Source organism: Gymnoscopelus microlampas, assembly GCF_963454915.1.
Source record: "Gymnoscopelus microlampas genome assembly, chromosome: 7".
NCBI lineage: Eukaryota > Metazoa > Chordata > Actinopteri > Myctophiformes > Myctophidae > Gymnoscopelus > Gymnoscopelus microlampas.
The window spans coordinates 19,634,017-19,646,145 of NC_139944.1; the positions used below are offsets into that span (position 1 = coordinate 19,634,017).

Here is a 12,129-nt window from a genome sequence, read left to right on the forward strand (position 1 = left end):
ACTAAGATCCCCCGACCCTAGTGGCCGCTGTTCAATCTGTGTATGTTTGTTTCTTGTTTAAATATTTCATTGAGTATTCTTAATTATAATTGAGTCTATGACAAATTGTGACAAGACATCTCAACAAATATGATGAAGTAAATACATTTTCATAGTTTCATGCTTTCAATTACATTTTGGTGTATATTCACTGATATTAATTAGTATGTTAAAGGTAAAGTATGAACAAAATCACACCAAGCATAAATTATGGTTTTCCAAAGATGTATTTTGGGCTGAGAAATTGAGCAAATCCTGTCTATTATGTATTATATGTATTGTTGACACAGCATCTTGTTGTGTTTTATGGAAGGCAAAATGCATCTGCTGTAAATGAGCATGTTAATAATGCACCTCATCGTTCAATCATCAATTATTTTATAACGTAAAACGGGGAATGGCTCCCAAAAAAAAAAAGAAAATAAAAGAGGAAGAAGACCCATGGCCAGTTTTTGGTATTGAGGTGAATTCAGGACCAGTCCTTCCTTGCTGGATGGGAGCCTGGGAGCAGCTATCATCATAACCGTTATGATGAGAGTTTGTTTAACCCGTTATTAACGGGTTAAACTCTCAGCTCAGCCACCCGGATGCAGTCATTTGCATGGTCCTCCTCATGGTCCTCCTGACAGCCAGCCAGCCAGGCAGCATCTGCTGAGCAGACCATAGAGTTATAATGGAGCAGACCCATGAAAAATCCCATTTCCAATCCCCACTAAAACCATAACAGACAGCCGAGGGAGCCAACCGCACGGAACACCTTTGTGCCACTGCTCCACTCACAGTGAGAGGGGAGGGGGCTGGTGGTAGCACTGTGGGGTTGCATTCAGTGTTGCCATGTCAGCTTATTATAAGCAACTTTGGGCTTGTTTCTAAAGTGTAGTTGCTTATTTTGGGCTTGTTTCCTGATGTTGTTTAAAGTTTAAACCACTGTTTCTCAAACATTTGCATGTCAAGGACCCCCAAATGAATATGTATTTGTCTGCTGACCCCCATCTGAAAATATTTTATAACAGGGACCCACACATTTTGAGGTATCAAAATGTTTAAAAAAAATAATCCACATTTTTCACATTTTCAACGCGACGCGTTGTGAGCTTGTATACTGCATTTGTATTTAGGGCTCATGTAGCCTAGTCGATTCTTCTGGGCTTGTTTTCCTTGACACGGTTGCTTGTTTCTCTCGCAAAACCTGGCAACGCTGTTTGCATCGCAGGCAGCATCCTTTCAGTTATTATGTGTAACACAAGACCGTGCCGGACGGAGGAGGCGGAGGAGGAGGAGAACTGATCTTAAGGAGGAGGAGGAGGCGGCAACCGGAGAACAGGCAGGGACAGGGGATCTGTGTGCAGGATAGGGTTGCATGATGTGTGTGAGAGTGTAATATAAGGGGGTCATGATCATCATGACTGAAAATGGCTGTGGTTTATATGTAAACAACCGATCTGTGTAGCGCCTGCAATTGCATTGCTGCTGCTGGGGAGAAGCAGAGGACGAGGAGGAGGAGGACGAGGAGGAGGGAGCGTTCCCTTTCCCCCAAAACATATCATCCCTTCTCTGTCGTAATCTATCCCTGCCTGTTATTAGCCTCCGATTCCTGTGTGAAGTTGACATAATGAATTAAAGGTACGTATTTACCCGCTAATCCTAGAGGACCGCGCGCGGCCAGGGAGGAGCAATGTCACGTTGGTTGGCTTGACAGGATTAGATGCCTGATTTATACATGGTTGCGCGTGGGTGTCGCGCAACTGAAAATAGCCTGTGTGAGCTTGTAGATCGGGGCTATTTTCGGCGCGTGACACCATCGTGCAACGAAGTATACATCATCATACTTTAGGGGCTATAAACACAGTGTTGCCAGATTGTGCGAGAGAAATAAGCAACCAGATCTAGGAAAACAAGCCCAAAATTTGGAAATTGGAATATTTGGAATATTTTTTAAACCTCCTTACAACACAAATTTGGTACAGGGCTCCCTGGCACAACACATTTATGAAAATATTTGAGAACCACTGATTTAAATAATAATACAAATAATCGGAAGCAAGCCTAAATAGAAAGTACACTATAGAAACAAGCCCAAAACCCTGGGGGGGGGGGGGGCAAAGTTGCTTATAATAAGCCGACATGGCAACACTATCTATAAACATAGCCTTCCTCAGAGCAGAGGCTCAGATGGCTGTGATGCATGTTGACATGGGGAACAAAACGTCATGATGATGCATGCATCAGTAATGCTGAGGAATGTGGCCACAAAACGATAGTCCCCCACAGAGATGATGAACCATCTTGTATGATCTTTAATAATGCATGGATGGACTTGGGTGACTGGCTTTGTACTGTTGGTTCACTTGGTTGTTGTTCCCTCATTGGACAACAGCAAGGACTAGAATCAGTGTTGCCAGATTTTGCGTGTGAAATAAGCAACCAGGTTTAGGTCACATGAGCACTTTAAATCTATATGCATTGGCTATTTGAAAATAGGGATGTGATGCGCTGTGAGCTTGTAGCTCTGCTTATTTCAGAAATTCTAAAATGTGGGATATTTGGATTTTTAAAAAGCATTCTAACAACACAAATCTGGTACGGGGCTCCCTGGCACAAAACATGTTCAGATGGGGGTTAGGGACAAATACTAGAGGTGTAACAAATAAAAAGTAATTGAATCGAAAAAACGATCTACTATATCGATATGCAAACAGCAAAATATCGTATCGTTTGACTTTGTATCGTATCGAATCGTTTTGCAATGCAAATAATCGTATTGAATCGTTTTGCAATGCAAATAATACATTTTATTAATACTAAGTTCTTATGCGTTGTATTTAGCAATTTTAAGAAGAAAAAAGAGAAAGAGGGGTTTAATTATGAATTAACCAATATCGTCCATGTATCGTATCGTAAACCATGTATCGTGATGCGTATCGAATCGCTGTTAAAATGTATCGTTACACCCCTATTAAATGCATATTAATTTGGGGGTCCATGACATGAAAATATTTGAGAACCACTGGTTAAAATAATGTAAAAATTGTGAAGCAAGCCCAAATAAGCAACTACACTTTAGAAACATGCCCAAAAAAGCAACTACACTTTAGAAACAAGCCCAAAAAAAAAACCATCCCGCAACTACCAATATTTACAAGCAACTTTACAGAAAAACATGCGGACATGGCAACAGTGACTAGAATCTATCGGGACAGAATTCTGATTGGTTGTCTGCTTCAGCTGCACATGTTCCTCATTAGAGTGCCAGAAAGCAGGATGCTCTGTGGAAAGCAGAATCATGGATGCCTTGTCCTTTGTTTTCTGTGACACACAAAATAATATAAGATTTTAAGCACACACAAAGAGGTCTTAATTGGGAACAATAATATCAACAAGAATATTTCTGTGCGATATGGACAAAATCAAATCTACTTTTGATCAAATAGCTAACTATCGATGTTGTGACGATAATATCAAATTGTGATATACATTTTCTTTTGATTTATAAAACAATAAAATCAAAAATAGCGATACATTTTTGGTGCTAAGATTTTCCAAGACGATACCTAGTCTCATAACACATTATCAATACAATATTGGCATATGTCCCAGCCCAGCATATATGCATATGTAATAACATATGATAACTAGTGCTCTGTGTGTGTGTGTGTGTGTGTGTGTGTGTGTGTGTGTGTGTGTGTGTGTGTGTGTGTGTGTGTGTGTGTGTGTGTGTGTGTGTGTGTGTGTGTGTGTGTGTGTGTGGGGGCGGTATTTATAGAACCTATGTACAGTGTTACCTGTACGTGGGTGCAAGTTGTACATTGAAATGTGAACATGCTTGTCCCACACTGGTTGATGTTACACGTGGCTGGGTTGGTATTCCTTGAATTCTATCTGTTGTGTTCTAACACTTTGCGTCAGTGCTTGCGTCTGTTGCCCACATCCTGCCCAAAACACCCACCACAACCGTGGCTGGCACAACCACTTGTGTGTTTTGTTCAAATGAAATGGTGGGTGGGTGGGTTTCTCTGAATTTCTTACTATCTTTTTTCTTTTGTTCATGGTTGTGAAATCTAGGCAAATCTTCAGTGCAGCTAAACGAATTAACAGACAGTAATTTCCCTACACAACATAACATTTTCAAAGGCAATGTGGAGTAATATGAAAATACACTGCAAACTGAGTGTAAGGATCCATTTATATTCTACACTATTAGCGCTGGAACACTCTAATAAATGTTAATTTCAACCAATCTGGATGGCAGAGTATGTTAATACAATATAACTAGTACACCTACAGTGGTTGGAGGTGGTCTCCCATCCCTAATCTTCCATTGATGAAGCTCGACCCTAGTGTCGACTCGAGTAGGACACGTACAGTTTAATTTAATGCTCATATCCCTGGCCAGGTGGGGATTGACTCTTGCATGAGCGGTAAGAAATATAGTCTTATGTCGGAGACCCAGGTTCAAATCCTGGGGTAGGATGTAAACATTGCAGATTGCAGCTTTAAATCAACATTTTACAGTGTAGAAATCTGCAGGTGGCATGATAACCCCCTGCTGATAACGTAGGTCTGGACAATTAACTGAAAATATATTGAAACCGATATTTAGAGCCGAACCTAATTGTTAAGTTGTTAGCTTACATTATGTTAATCGAATGATTGAGGACAAGTTATTTAAATGTAATTGTTATATCAACGAATCAACACGAATCAACACGAATCAACGAATCAACGAATCAACACGAAAAAAAAAACGTTTTGATTTTTTGTAATTGACTAAGATTAACCGCTTATTATATTGTATTATACTTTGTTGTACAAATGTGGCATAGAAAAATATTAAAATAGCTCACAATGCATTGCATCACAACATGTTGTGAGATTGCTATTGTCTTTCTTTTTTAAATAAGCATAATCATGGCAAACATTTGAAATAATCATGATATTGATTTGAAGTCATATTGTCCAGCCTTTTGATAATGTGAAACGGTCTGTGTTTCTAACCACCAGGTTTTTCCACCAGAGGATATATATGGCCAAAGCATCTCTAATGCTTCAGCAGACTCTAGGCCAGAGGGAGATAACCTGTGTCTGCCATGTGACACATTACCGGAGAGTGAGAGACAGAAAAACTGCCGTCTAGGAGATTGAAAGCAACTACAACCCAACATGGCCGTGACTGCTGCCGACACAACCGCTGGCTTCCTCTCCACAACTGCCGCCACTTCCGCAGTCCCTTTCCTTTCCACGACCACCGACGCCAGAGCCAATGTCACCTCCAGGGCGACGACGTTAATGACCGTTACCATAACCACAAATGAGACCAGCTTCAATGCCACCAAGCTTCCAGCAGTGGTAGATGAGGGCTCGGGGATGGGGATCTCTGTGCTCGTTCCCTTTGGCATCATCACTGTGATTGGACTGGCAGTGGCCATTGTAAGACACCTGTCAAAATATCTCATTTACGTGTCGTGTCTATTGCATTAGTACATCCTGCGTTTTGTTTGCTGGGTGAAATCTATGCCTCTTCTTTTGATATCCCCCCTCTGGTCATTATTTTATGGCCGGTGGGGGTATGTTTTATTCTTCTTCTGGTCAAATATTTGTATTTAATATCACAATTTAACAATTGGATAAAACATTTGTCAATCACATTCAACCTGGCATCCCTATTTTGGATTTCGGACATTTCTAAAATGTTCTACATTAAAAAATGTAATAATAAAAAATAAAAAAAAGATTCAGTCTGACCACAGACTAAATATGGAGTCTTTGGCCAATCATAAAGTAAAAATAATTGAGTTTTTAGTCATTATGTGAGAACTGGTTATAATGATAAAATACATGATAATATTAAATAACAAAAATGTCTTCCATTTTTGGCTCCCTGTCTGTCTCTTTCTCAGATGCTGTATATTCGGAAACGGAAGCGGTGAGGTTTAATTTGTTTTTCATTTCGCTAGATGCAGTAGAATCACCCCTCTTAACTTATCTCAGCCGACTCACAGTGAGCTTGTAGGTCGGCTATTTTTGGCGTGCGACCCCGTCCTACGACGTGGTATAAATAACGATACTGTGATGCTGCTCTTGACCTCTGACCTCTCTTTGCAGGCTGGAGAAGCTGAGGCACCAGCTCATGCCCATGTACAACTTTGACCCCGCGGAGGAACAGGATGACCTGCTGGAACAGGAACTGTTGGATCATAGCCTGGCCGGTCCCAACGCCAAGGTAAGTTGTTCCAACGCAGCTAAAAACAAATAAAGTACAAAACAGTACATCAATGTTCGAAAAGGAGTAGGATGCCGTGTAAACGTGTAAACTCTGTATACCCCACTCTGACCAATGCTAACTCTTTTAAGTCATAATTATCACAATTCTATACACAACCCAAACATTTCCACACCATGTTCAAAGAAAACATAAAAATTAACAGTAGTAATAAAATGAATAAATAAAACCAACCTGTTGATTTAAACGCTGCATCCGCTTTTTTGCTATAGTAGTGGATGGAGAGAGATTATGTTTCTCCAACCTAGCAATAAAGGATAAAAAGTGTGTGAGAAACAATAAAAGAGCATAAAATAATAACACAAAAACAGTAATCAGGCAGTAAAAGCAAGTCTATGAAAGTGTGTTTTAAGAGCTGATTTAAGAGAGCCTTGAATGTGCTGTCGTGATCTCCTCAGACAGGTCATTCCAAAGTCCAGGAGCCCTGGTGGCAAAGGCAGATGCCTGTAGAATCCACACAATGTCCTGTTAATGCTGTATGTGTTTTCCTTTATTTTGAGTTTTATCTGCACATTTAATATACTATGCATGAATTTATGTTTCATATTATGTTATAATAATGTTTTGCCATATTCTCTCTAGGATGTTAATTGGAAACTGTTAAATAGAGCTGGGCGATATATTAATATAATGAAATTAGACTAGATAACGATCACAATGTCTTATAGCTTAAAGGAGAATTCCGTTCTAGCCTTTCCTTATCTTTATATGATGTTATTATGTCCTAGGACGAGTGGTACAGTAGAACTTAGTTTTCAGAACTCCCTCCCGAGTCCACCGCAGCTAAAAAACACTGTGGCTAGGTTTCTGTCCATATGAACGTCAGATATCAACAAAACAAAAAACAAAAAATCTCGATAAAAATACGCGATCTAGTCTAGTGCATGGACCATCCGCTCTGGTTTTTACCTGCGGTGGACTCGAGATGGAGTTTTTTTGGGGGGTTTGGAGTTTTTTTCTACTGTACCACACTCGTTCTACGATATAATAATATCATATAAAGGTAAGAAAAAGGCTAGTACGAAATTCTCTTTTAACCGTCTCTTAAAGACAGCATTTACTGTAGTGATGCTATGTTATGAACGTATTCGTTTTTTCTAGCTTAGTGTGACCTGTTTGGTATTCATATACACATTCTATCATAGTTTACCAAAATGTCATTGTACGTCAAATAAAATGATCAGCAAAAAGTTGTCACATTGCCATACAAAATGTATGTAATATTGAATTGATCAATATTGCACAGCTCTATTGTATAGTCCTTAGTTTTTTTATTTATCATTTCATTGTTTTAACGTGGAGGGTTGTTTTCCTGTCATAATTTCCCATTTTCTTTCATGTTTCTTTTAAAGTTTTGACAATGGCATAATGGTAAAAAGCCAAACCTGGTAAAGTATGTGTGTTTTTTTTACCCATGTTCCGTGAACCTGTTCTTTCACACACTGATCCTAAAGCCTCCTTTATGTTTGGTATCATGGTGGTGGCGCTCGCCCCAAAATACCTGTCCTGAGCCACACCGACATGCAACCAAAATACACTTTACTACAACATCCTGAACAAAGATTCTCAAACTTTTTAATTTCAAGGACCCCCATAACTCTGTAACTCTCAGAGTTACAGACGTGTAAGGGTCCATTTGGAACCCCTTCAAGGAACCCTGACTGTTCCTGGACCCCACTTTGAGAACCACTGGTTTAACTTATGTCTTCAAACTAGGGGTGTGCCGATACACTAATTTCACGAAACGATACGATACGATATTTGGTTCACAACTTCGATACGATACGCACTTTTTTTATTATGAAAATAAATAGGGGAGAAAAAAAGGAAATGCAAACAAATAATTCTGTTTTTGCATTATTCAGACATGCAAACTTGTAGCTTTTCAGCCGTTTTGAATCCAAATAGGGCAATAGTGTGACACCTGACCCGAAAAAAAACAACATGTTGTCACCCTTTTCACCTCGGGGCTGTTTGCATGCCTGATTATTTTGATTGGTAAAAAAAAATATATATATATATATATATTTTTTTTTTTTCAAAACGATATTTTTTTCTTCTTCAAAACGATACATATCGTCGCGAAAACGTATCGCGATATATCGCGGGACGATATATCGGCACACCCCTACTTCAAACCATTCATTGTCAGGATACTTGAAACCCAGAATGTGTTTTTGTGTGTGTGACACACACACACACACACACACACACACACACACACACAATCTCTACCTTTAAAGATGAGCTGAAATGGCATTTTCGAGTTATCGTTCGAGTGTAGTTTCTGTTTCGTGACATATTTCATACAGAAACAGGAGCTTTGTGTGTCTTAGCCAAACACATGGGGCAGGGTTGAACCACATGGAGTGTTTCGCAAACCTCCAGACACCAGCTATAAGCATCCTGTGTATGGGGAGTACCGTGGTCCGCCTGGAGGTTCACCTCGCTCGCAGCACAAAGTCAAACATATCAAGCAAGGCAGTGCTGCATAAAGTTTCTGTTTGCTATAACCGCCTCAAATGATTTCAGAAACATTTTATTGTGCTGTTTAGTTGTAAAATTCGAATGTATATCACGCTTCCGCCATGTTGGTTTACGTTCAACCTGGAACACTGCCATCTGGTGTCTGTAGAATAATGAAACATACCTGTGTGGAATATTGATTGACGTTTGAAGGATGGATGCTGTGATATTATTGGATGACATGGTTTGGTAACTGTTGAAGTAAGCACACATGATTATTTTGTTTGACAGGAAGCAATCTTGATAAGACTTTTGATATAAAAAGTTATATAATAAAATGTCTGGCATATATTGTTAACTACTGTAGGTCCCCAATATGACTGACTGGTGAAAAACATATTCTTTTCATTTCAGCTCATCTTTAAGTCCACATAATATACTACATATAATCTTTAACATATTTTCCTTTTTCCGTTTTGTTCCTACCGTCAAGTACTTCTCCTTCAAATTATTCTATTCTACTTATATTTATCTATATTCCATTCTAATCTCGCAGTAATTACATTCTTAAATGATTCATTGCTAAAACAAAACAAAACAGAATGACCTCCCTCAAATAATAATGACATGGGAGAAATCTTTCCCCTTTCTGCTTTCTCTAAGGTCCTAACTTTAACCAAACAGATGTGGCGAAGGCAATTATTGAACTGAATCTACCGTGTCTCTATTGTATTGTAGTGTATGTAGGACATTAAGTACAATATGATATCGCCTCCACCAGGAAACATTGTTCAGTTGTCCTTGTGAAATGGAGAAATGGCAGATCTATTAGATCAGCTGTTTTTACTATTCGTCGTACAACAAAGTCTATAGGGCGGCTTAAGTGTGTAATGCCTGTCACTTACAGTTTTACTGTTTTGTCCCCAATCCCCAATCCCTTCACCCCCCCCAAACCAACACCCCCCTCCCCCCCTTTCGTCTGCAGACTCTCACAACCTCCCAAGGGACGACACAGCGGCCCAGTCGACTGGTCTTCACAGATGTAGCGAACGCTCTCAACGCTTAACGGCACTCTTCCAGACGTCAGTCTGGGCTTTATGGGGACGGTTGGATGGACGGTTACCCTCCCAATCATGGAGGTGTGTGTAGCTCAGGAAGAAAAAAAAGGGAAAACTGGATACAAGTGTTTTTTTGTGGGGGTCTTGAATGGCATTCTTTTGCCTGGTTTGAAATTGTAATAGTCTCCCACTAGTTTCATGGTTTCACAATCACTTCTGTCTAGAAATAATGTCTTTGGTGAATAAAAATGTAATATTTCGGGGTGACGTCATGTTTGATCGAGCACTGTTAATCTTTTGGCACACAAAGGCACTGTAATAGAGCCCGACCGATATAGTGGTCATTTTTTGACAACATTGTTACCGGCAGTTATGCTATCGAGGTGTCCCGATTTTGTAACCACTTTCAACCTTTCCATCCCTATATTTTGGTCTTTCTTGGGCATTCTTGAAAAGTTTTCAAAAAGATTCTAAAATAGCAGATCTACAAGCTCATAACAACAAATTTGAATAGGTGTTTAAACAAGATAAATTCTAGTAAAATGTTCTCCAATAGAAACTTCAATCAAATCTAAGTTCTTCAAATTGATTAGAAAATGTTACACTTTTTGACAAAATATCGGTCAAGATCGGTAGTTGGTGGTTTGGACTCTCCAAAATTGGGATCGTTGTCGGGCTCTACACTGTAATGCCCTGTTTTTGTGGAATTACCTTGGTGTCATTGCTGTTGAAATGTCTTGAGTGCTTGTCAGTCACGTTCCTCTGCACTTTGATGTACTTCCATGTAGAGATGGGACGATAATAAACATTTCATGTCACGATATGTTATTGTGGCCAAAATAATTGTGATTAAAGATATTATCGTGATAATCTTAAAATTCCACTTTTGTTAACCACTTGCACCCCAGCATCCCTATTCTGGGGGTAATGTTTGCCAAAAATAGCCTATCTACAAGCTCACAGTGAGCTTGTAGATCGGCTATGTTTGGCAAAGAGATTTGGTGTAGAGTGAAAAAAGAGTATAGTGGGTTTAAGTGGTACCGGATATATGCAGCTCAGCAAAAACTAATTGATTCCATTCATGATTCATTAAAATCTCTGCGATATGAGTCGCGTTTTTTATCACCATAAGAACAATTATCGTCCCATCCCTACTTCCATGTGTTTGACAAGAACATAGTATAACATGTTTTGCATTGTTTTTTTGTTGCGTTAAGGCTCTGGCCCTCTGGGTACCGTTGAGTTTTAACACTGAAGTTGTTTTATGGGTTCCATCTTGGAGAGAACCCTCACCCTTCTAATCATCCTTTCTTTCGTCTCTGTTGAGGAATGAAACAGTGCTGGTTTCAGTGACACTTTTTTTTTCTATTCAACACTAGGATGCAGTGTTTTTCCATATGCAACCATGAAAAAAAGAGATTGTGTGAAATTTTTATTAAAAGGAAATTAGATAAAAGTTGCAGTTACACAAGTCGCACAGTAAAGAATTGTAACAAAATCTATACCACGGGTTTGCCAGGTGTATTTTGCCATCTTTTATAACCTGAAACCTATCATTCTGTTGTGAGAATGTGAAAATCTGACATAACACTCAAAGCTGGCCCTCAAAGGGGCTTGAATATCTCCGCTGGTCTACGTAAAACCACACATTCCAATGCATATTACGTAGACCAGTGTTTCCCAAACCTTTCAGCTCCAGACCCCAAAGAGAAATTTGGTGTCTCCCTGGGACCCGAACTTACAAAAATACATCTTCAAGCCCACGATTTGACGTGTTTGTGAGGTTGTAGATTGCCTATTGTCACTATTTATATTACTTTACTTTAATTTATGGAACTTCTTTTAGGAGGGGGGGGGGTTGGGTAATGTTTTTTGAATGCTTTTGAAAAATGTTAGATTTTGTTTGTAGGAGAGGGGGAGGGGTGGGGACTGTTGAAATAATAATACAAAATAGCTTGGAAAAAAGCAATATCAAAAAGGGATATTTACTCGAGACCCATAAAAATGAATACATGATCGAAAAATGGGTCCCGGCCCATTGTTTGGGAAACACTGATGTAGGCCATATGCTGTCGACACTCTACAGTAGCTCGGTTATCTTCGTATTTCGTAGCTGTCGGTGGAAACCTTGTATGTCCAAAACCGTTCTTTTTTAAATTATTATTTTAAAAAACATTTTAAAATAGTGAGAATAGCCGTAGATCTGCTGTTTTCACTACTTTTGTGAGACACTCTTGTATGACCAAGTAGTGCATTAATTACGAAAAAACATAATTGAAATATGGA

At 39.2% G+C, this 12,129-nt stretch overlaps 1 protein-coding gene across 1 annotated transcript; it reads left to right on the forward strand.

Moving 5' to 3' along the window:
* Window positions 1–1,320: 1,320 nt before the first annotated feature.
* Window positions 1,321–11,694, forward strand: cUnh3orf18 (chromosome Un C3orf18 homolog). Its single transcript, XM_084061627.1, has 5 exons — window positions 1,321–1,662; window positions 5,041–5,466; window positions 5,937–5,962; window positions 6,142–6,259; window positions 9,771–11,694. Exons 2-5 carry the CDS (start codon window positions 5,200–5,202, stop codon window positions 9,849–9,851), a joined length of 492 nt encoding a protein of 163 aa, XP_083917753.1. The 5' UTR covers window positions 1,321–1,662; window positions 5,041–5,199; the 3' UTR covers window positions 9,852–11,694.
* Window positions 11,695–12,129: the final 435 nt, after the last annotated feature.

Coding starts and splice junctions, on each gene's coding strand:
- cUnh3orf18 (XM_084061627.1), top strand. CDS start 5,200: ATGGCCGTGACTGCTGCCGACACAACCGCTGGCTTCCTCTCCACAACT. Junction 5,467..5,936: donor TTGGACTGGCAGTGGCCATT/GTAAGACACCTG, acceptor TCTCTTTCTCAG/ATGCTGTATATTCGGAAACG. Junction 6,260..9,770: donor TGGCCGGTCCCAACGCCAAG/GTAAGTTGTTCC, acceptor TTTCGTCTGCAG/ACTCTCACAACCTCCCAAGG.